General features: G+C 33.7%; 1 protein-coding gene across 1 annotated transcript; it reads right to left on the reverse strand.

Annotated features, from left to right (window-relative positions):
* Positions 1-3578: 3578 nt before the first annotated feature.
* Positions 3579-8349, reverse strand: LOC107458440 (pentatricopeptide repeat-containing protein At3g49740). Its single transcript, XM_016076646.3, has 2 exons — positions 7588-8349; positions 3579-6488 (listed from the first exon to the last, which is right to left on the reverse strand). Exon 2 carries the CDS (start codon positions 5906-5908, stop codon positions 3698-3700), a length of 2211 nt encoding a protein of 736 aa, XP_015932132.1. The 5' UTR covers positions 5909-6488; positions 7588-8349; the 3' UTR covers positions 3579-3697.
* Between the last annotated feature and the right edge of the window lie 453 nt (positions 8350-8802).

The following is an 8802-nucleotide window of genomic DNA, read 5'->3' on the forward strand; positions in this document are numbered from 1 at the left end:
TTATTAATTATGAAATGACTAAAATAACCATTTTAAAAATTTTACAAAAAAAAAGCAAATTTCTTTTAATTTTTGTATTTTAAATATTTTATTTAAATATAAAAATAGTTTTTAAGTTAATTTTTAATAGATTAAAATAATCTTTAAAATTAATTTTGTTTAATTATTTTATGAGTTAGAAATTGAGTTTTAGTCTTTTCAAAATTAACTATAAAGGCAATTTAGTCTTTTAAAAAAGAAATTCAATTTTTTTCTAATTTAATTGAATAACCTTAATATTAAAAGTACATTATAGTGTTTTATTTTCAAATTAATTCTAAATTATATAATTTAGTCATTTTCAAATAAATATAATTTTCAAATTTCTAAGAAATTAAAAACCTCAATCTTCAAAAACTGATATTTTAGTCTTTTAAAATGAAATTTAATTTTTTGCTTTCTAATGAAATTTAATTTTTTGCTTTATAATTCAATTAAATAACCTTAATTTTAAAAAGACATTTTAGTCTTTAAAACTAATCCGAAGCGGGTTAAATTTTAGCCTTTCAAAGTAAAATTCAAATTTCTAATTTTCTAATTCATTTAAACAGCATTAGTTCTAAAAGAATATTTTAGTCTTTTATAACTAATCTTAATAGGAGGTATTTTAGTCTTTTTATAATTAATCCTAAAAAACTATTTTTATCTTTTTAAAATCAACAAAAGGATTATTTTAGTCTTTTTATAATCAAATTCTAATTTCTTATACAATTTAATAACTTGAATTCTAAAAAGGTTATATTAGTCTTTTAAAAAAATTCAAATTTATTTATAATACAAGCAAAGTTAATCCAAAAGGGTTATTCTAGTATTTATAAAATTAATCCTTAAAGGAGATTTTCAGTCATTTCAAATTTAATGTTTAATGGGTATTTTAGCAAAGAACTAACCAAAAAGTTATTTTAGTCATTTTAGAATTAAATTTTGGATTTATAATATAATTAATCAAAATGAATTTTAAAAATTAATTTAGTCTTTTAATAATTAAATAAAAAGAGTTTTTGTGAAACATATACCACACAACTCTCACACTATACATATCCTAAGCTAAACCTAGTCTCAAGCTAGGTGCAACATATTAAGAAGGATTAAAATTCTTTAAAGTGAGAAAGCTAATAAATTGATAAAATAAGGAATTAATCACTCTTAAATTAAGATAGTAGATATATATTTGATAGAAATGATAAAATTAATATTAATCTTTTACTTTATTATTTTACTAATTTTTTTCATTTTAAGAAATCTAAATTCTATTAAGAAATATCATAATCTGCCACTTCAAATAAAATCTCAATTGCATAGATAGTATAATTTCATATTGTGTCCTTTTACTCATCTATCGTAAGCAATTAGGCATAGCCGTGGCCTGTGTGAGCTTTACTGGAATGGCACCACCGACAGGCCCACTAGCGTCCACAAAAAATAAAATCAATATTTCTTGTGTCATTTATTGTTTTTGTTGTTAGGGGAAAAACAAAAAAACTTAAGAACCGTACTTGGAACAGTGATGTTCCAGTGAAGCACACGTCCCCTTCAGTACCAAATCTGACAATCCTCATAGATGAAGAAATTGATTTCATTAGTCACAAGAAAAGTAACCACAGACAAACTCTTAGGTTACTAAGGTTAGATTGAACATGAACAATAAACAGTTCCGATGTACCAATCATCCGTCAAAGACAAAGTGAGTAATTGTTTCTTGGTAGGTACTTGCAGTGATATTCTATTCCAAATTAGTAAATTACATAGGATACCTTCTAAATGCATTCAATTTGTAGTCTAAATATTTAAGGAATCTTTTATTAGTCACCATACATAAGGTCATAGTCATACTAAATCATGTACCAAAAACTTAAGAACTAATCCATTGCAAAGGCATCTAAAAAATTGTGATAGCAATAACATTTAATTTAAATTTGGGCATTTCTATGCTGTCTATAGATCTTTTTTGTCTAAATATGAGTTTTGAGAGATGTATTTATTATGTAGCCTACTTTTTAATAAAGTTGAAGTATGTGTAATTTATAGACACCATAGAGTGCACCGTTAAACTTAACCTTTCTAAGAACAATAATATTTTGGAGAACAGTTATTGACCGGAGAAAATGAGAAATCTGCATGAAAACACACATTCAGTAGGAAAAATAAAACTCAACGAGTGTCTTAGAAACCAGAATTCTGAGTCTCAATACAGTTTTACATAACAAAAAAGCTCAAAACCCTCAACAAAACACTTGACTTGTATAGTTGTATCCTCAATACCCCATTTCCTATCCTCTAGTATAAATAATAAGACACACAAACTCTTGCTCAATATTTGTAGTGACAGAATATATTACCTCAACCAAAAACATTTTTTTGAAAGAAAAAAAAGTGTGTACATGAAAACAGTGCATGATCAAATAGGACAGAAGATGTAGATTCAATGCAAAACAACCCACCGAAAATTACTTACCCAAGTAACTGAAGCTTTGAAACACAACACATTGTCAAAAAAACCAAGGGAAAAAACGATTAAAAAAACCCTTGCATGATAGCAATGAATGTTCAAGTAAGACAGCACAATCAGCTGAAATGGAGAATAACCCCACCAAAAAAAATCACTTAACCAAGTTTTTGAAATATAGAACGCATTTATATCTGTAAAAAAACAATTATTTCAACTTGTAGAATATTGAATGTTGAAAGCCATTGATGCAATGTTCATAGAATCACAATGAATCAAACTATTTTAACACATAGTAAGCTACCAAGACATGGTTTTCTCAAAGAGGATAACTTCACCGAGATACTAAAGAGCTCCAGGAGTGGTGAAGAGGAGCTCCTTGAGAGCCCGCCAGTTAGTTTCAACTTTCTCAACATTGATGCTGGATAAACAGTTGACTCATCAGCAGCAAAAATACCCTTTCTAGGGGGTGCCAAATTTGCATTGGCAAAGAAAAATTCTTAAGAAAAAATTATACATATGATCTGGTTTTGTTATATTTGATGCAAAGTTCTGATTCAATCAAAAACAAAAGGAAGGAAAAATTGCACTTCTTATTCAAATTGTGTTGGCTTTTGTTTTTTGGTTTGGTTAAATCAAAGGAACAAGGTTTTTTTTTTTTCAAAAAAAATTTTCCGAATCAAATCAGAAATCTGAAATCTTTTCGCAATCAGACACCAATTAATAATCACAAATTTGCAAAGAAAAATTCATTGTACTTGTTGCCAATTGCAATGCTCAGTTAAGACAATGCATTTTCTTTTCCACCCTTAATCTGCCATTGAAATGAAGTAGTTGACCTATTTTTCTTAAGCTCCAACTATTCAACAGAGTAAATGTAACAGTCATCTACCTTCCTAATCCATGGTTAACTTATTTATCTACTGAAGTTTTGTTTCATTGAAAATTTCATGCATTTAAAGATAATGGCATATATCCTCATAAATTTGACGATTAATCTTAGTGGTATAATCTTATCAAATTGTTAACAAACAAGATGTGTTAGCAATGCTAGTGACCCTTTTTTTTTTTTTTTTTTTTTTTTGTATGAATATGTTGTGTATCACATCATTCTCTGCGCTTTAAGTCTATTCAAAATTGAACTCTGTATAAGAACTCTTCATCATGTTCATGCTTCTATACATATGAATTACGAGACCTAAGATTAACTACTTAGGCTCTGATCCAACTGCAACCAGGTTGCTTTGTGTTCCCAAATGCTCTCATCACATCCCTCAGACGAGCTGCTTCTTCCCACTGCCCTGCAGCGGCATAGATATTCGACAAAAGCACGCTGACTGATGGATTGTTATGATCTCTTTCCAGGAGAAGTTTAGCAATTCTTCTTCCCAGTCTTAGATTACCATGTGCGGCACATGCACTGAACAAAGACCAGCATAAATCGGAATGCGCTCCAAAGTAACCACCTTCAATCACTCTTTCTGCCTCATCAAGGTATCCGCTGCGACCCAACAGATCAACTATGCAAGAAAAATGATCCACGCTTGGCAAAAACCCATAAATTTTCACCATCTTATAAAAAATATGGGTACCTTCTTCTACCAAACCTGCATGGCTGCAAGCTGAAAGAACTGCAGTGAAGGTAGCATGATCCGGTTTGATACCGGGTGAGGTTTGCATTGACTCAAAACAGCCCACAGCTTCTTCGCCTAGCCCGTGTTGCCCATAAGCAGATATGAGAGCATTCCAAGAGATCGTATCTCTTTCAATCATTGCATTGAAAACTCCCAAAGACATGCCTAAGGATCCACATTTGGCATACAATGTCACCAAAGCATTGCCTAAAGAAACTTCTGAAGAAAATCCATGGCGTAGTATGTAACAGTGGATCTGTTTCCCATGAGTCATGGCTGAAATGCTAGAACAAATGCTCAAAGCAAGACTAAGGGTATACGCATTTGGCTTGAGATATGTGTCAAGTAATGCCGAGAACTGCTCGAACCCTTGCAAAAGGTATCCATTTATTGCTAATCCAGATATGATGCTGTTCCAAGATATCAAATTTTTGTAGGGAAGATCAGAGAAAATTAGAAAGGCACATTTTATGTTTCCATGTCTGCTATATGCTGAAATAAGTGCATTCAAAACTTCAACTTTCATAAGCCCATTTTTCAACAAGAGGGAATGGATCATCTCCACAGTGTGCGAAGTGTCTGAAGCAGCTAGCACACTTCCGTAAGTAAATTCATCTGGTTCAGTTGTAGCTCTCCTCATTTTCAAATAGGTCATGATTGCTGCTTTGCTAATGTCGTCTTGAGCATAGCTTGAAATCATTATGTTCCATGAAACAAGATCCCTTTCATTCATACTCTCAAAAATATTCTCAACTTCATTTAAATTCCTGAAGCCGGAATACATGGTCATTGTTGCATTATTCACAGCTGTAAAATCAATAAAACCCATTTTGATAGCTAATGCTTGTGCTTGACATCCAAATCCAAAAGGCAAAGAAGAGCTCATGACACTCACAAATGTAAGCTCAGTCGGACGAAGACAAGCCTGTAGCATGTCCTTGAACGTTAAGAATGCATCTTCATTTCTCTCCATGTTTACAAGACCGTCAATCATTGAATTATAAGTAATATGATCACGCAAAGCAGCTCCTGCTTCCTCAAACACCTCATAGGCATCCGCAACGCGTTCAAAGTTAAAATACATGGTGATTAGAGAATTGATGACAGAAGTCCTAGCCAAGAAACCACTCTTGACAACTTCCGAATGCACATGTCTACCATAATCCAAAAGCTCCACACTTTTGCATAAACTCAACATGCTCGCAAAGGTGTAACCATCAGGCCTAATACCAATCCTGTGCATATCTTTGAACAAGCTGATAGCAAAATCTTCGTGCCCATTATCATCTGTGCACCCAGTAATGATGGCATTCCAAGTTGCCACATTGTTCCTATTGGGCATTTGATCAAACACTTGAAGAGCATAATCAACATGGTCAAGCCTAGTACATGCAGATAACAGTGTAGTCCATGAATACACATCTGGAAATTGGATTTCTTCAAAGACACACATAACAGAATGAAGATCATGGACCTTGGAATACAGGGAAAGCAAGGAATTTGAAACATGGGAATGGGACTTAAGGCCTGTTTGGATGGCATGGGTGTGAAGTTGGTTGCCGAAGGTGAGATTTTGAGAGTTTGCTGAGGTAGTTATTGCTGTGGAGAGTGTGTAATTGTCTGGTCTGAGGGATTGTGATGAGTGAATTTTGGTGAAGAGTTTGAATGATTCTGTGTATTGGTTTGAGCGTGTGAATTCTGCAAGAATGCGGTTGAGCCTGAAAATGTTAAGGGGTTGGTCCTTAGAAAATGTGTGAATGAAAATTTGTTGGGAAAACCAAGGCTTCATGTGGCATATTGATGTATGAGAATGAGATATTATATGTTATCTTGAGAAGCAGAGGCGAAGCTCGATGGCAGAATGAAGTGGAGGGGCTGTGACTGTGCATGTGCATGTGAGAAGAAGGTATAGTGGTCGAGGGTCCTCAAGGGAAATTGGGAAAGTCTATGCTATAGTTGTCAAAACCGACTCGGTAATCGAACCAGTCACAAGGTTCTGAAAACCGGACCGGTCATTGAACCGCACTAATTACTAGTTTATTAGTTTATTGATTCAACCGGTTCAACTGTGGTTTAACCGAAAAAAACCGTTTTATAATAAACACCTGATTCTATAAAAATTCAATGAATAAAACAACTAGTTCTAAACACTCTTCCACTGCATTTTTTTACTTCAAAAGGGAATCAGAAACAACTAGTTCTATGAATAAACAAACTCAATGATATGCAATGCCAAAAATAGGCCAATGATGAAATAATAAAGGGTTTCTCTCTTCAATTCCATGTTCAAGCTTGTAGCAGACCAGAATCAACAGAGTAATACCGTTGAAATAGTCTTCCTTCTTAATTCTTATATACCTCAGAATTTCCTACAAAATGAAAATTGAACATAACATACAGCCTTAAAACAAAAACAACACTCAGAAATCAATCATCTCTTCCAAACACAGCCTTAAAACAAAACAGAACAACAACATTCATAGTATGAGCAATGATCACAAAAAATTGATTTCTGAAACAAAACAAAAACAGCAGAACAACATTCAAAGTTTGAGCATTGATTACAAAAAATTGATTTCTGAAACAAAACAAACACAGCAAAACCAGCAGAACAGCATTCAGAGTTTGAGCATTGATCACAAAATATCGATTTCTAAAACAAAACAAACAATCAACAAAACAATGAAAACATAATTTTTTTCCTTCAGAAGAAGAGAACAATGAAAAGTTGAAAACATGAAGCATATAATAAATCAATGATCACCAATATCCAGCAATAACCTCAAAGACAACAAAAATACACAACAACAATTTAGCAAATAAACAAGGACAAGACCTAAATAGAAAATCCAACAAATTAAATCGGAGCAACCTAACAATTTAGCAAATTAAAACAACAATAGCCCAACAATTTAGCAAATCATCAACTTAACAAGTTCAAGAACAGAAAATCACAACAAAAACAAAAAAAAAAATTAAAAATAACAGAACAACAACACAAGAACAATTAGCAAATTAACAAGTTCACAATAACAGTTAAAATTTACCAGAAGAACACTAATGCAAGTGGAATCATCATGCTAATATATTTTCTGCAAAGATGCTATTTTTGCAGCTAAAATTTCATAATTACTAAGATCCAATTATTCTAATTTCACATGCAATCAACTTACTAAGTTTCTGAAGTCTAGAAATTATAAAACCAACCAGAAATATAGTTAAAGCATTTCATCAAACATGTTGAGTGCGGTAAAATTAAAACGAAATAAGAGAATTCAAAGCTTAATATCAATGTGATAGAGAAGAGAACATAACTATTGTATACTTTAATTCAGTCTATGACAAAAATCCAAACACTACCAAATCAAATAGCTACTTATTGTAATAGAAATCAGAAGTTGCAGAGTTTGAAGCAGGGTATTGGTGTTGTGTGAGTGTATTGTCTGGTGTCGGGTTTAGGGAACTCACGAGGGCAACAAAAGAGAGCAGTTCTACGGCTAGGTGGAGCGCGCGGGTTGGTCGCAGAGTTTGAAGCAGAGCAACGTGGCTTCCAGACGAACGCGAATGCGAACTCGAACGGTGAACGGCGAGTGAACGCGAACGGTGAACGCCGAAGAACGCGAACGAAGACGACGGCAAACAAACGGCGGCGGAAGCGAGGAAGCAGCTGCGATCGGTGACAGCGAACAGGGGTTGAAGAGTTGGAGCACGAGGGAAGCTAGATAGACGGACGGACGGCGAACTTTGAGTGCGACCGACGGCGGCAGTATGCCACTCCTTGCGGCGGTGGTGTAGGCTTACAGTGCTAGGGTTTTTTGGCTGAGTTTCTGTGATTTCCTTCTGAATGAAAGAAAGAAAGGGAGAAAGGGAGCAAGAAGCAAAGGAGCTTCCGTTGTGTAAACCGGCGGGTCCCGGTTCGGTCCGACCGGCCGGTTCAACGGTTTTTACCGGTTTTTAATCAATGGTTTTACATATCTGACCGGATCATTAATATTGCCGGTTTACGGTTGGATTGATCCGACCGACCAATTCGGTCTGGTTTTTCAGAACAATGATGGTGTTTCTAATGAATCTGATGAAGCCATCTTAAATTCTCATAAAAGAAAAAATATTCGATCAATTAAGTAACGAATAGTAAAACAAACCAGCATCATTACAACAACAATCAATAAAATTCATAATCAGCCAAACCAATTCAACAATAACAAAATTTCTGCATACTCAACACTTAAACCATATTTATAATTAGCATAACCCTTGCATATTCATATTCAAAAATCAATTTAACATTTCAATTCAACCACTGACATATTTATTTCTAATCAGCTCATAAACCAATCAACAATAACATCAATAAATCAACCTGGAAAAGAAATTAAATACTCACTTGTTGTTGCAGAGGCAGAAGGTGGACGATGAGCAACAATTCAAGCAGCAACAACCACGAAAGATAGGCGGGGAAAGGTCGGAGGCACGGCGTGGCGAGACACAAGCACTCACCAACAATTTTCAAAAATTCATTTCTCCCAATCTACTCATCAATTAGTTCTAAAATTTTTATGGGACATTCATGACATACCAAGGTTTCACAAAAATTCAATATGCCATTGTTTTACAAGTTCACATACATAATTGAATATTCACTTTTCTGTATCATATCATAACAGAATCAAACACATAATA

This window comes from Arachis duranensis, chromosome 7 (assembly GCF_000817695.3).
Source record: "Arachis duranensis cultivar V14167 chromosome 7, aradu.V14167.gnm2.J7QH, whole genome shotgun sequence".
Taxonomy (NCBI): domain Eukaryota; kingdom Viridiplantae; phylum Streptophyta; class Magnoliopsida; order Fabales; family Fabaceae; genus Arachis; species Arachis duranensis.

Bases quoted from the DNA above. Each gene is read 5' to 3' on its own strand.
- LOC107458440 (XM_016076646.3), bottom strand. From the start codon at position 5,908: ATGAAGCCTTGGTTTTCCCAACAAATTTTCATTCACACATTTTCTAAG.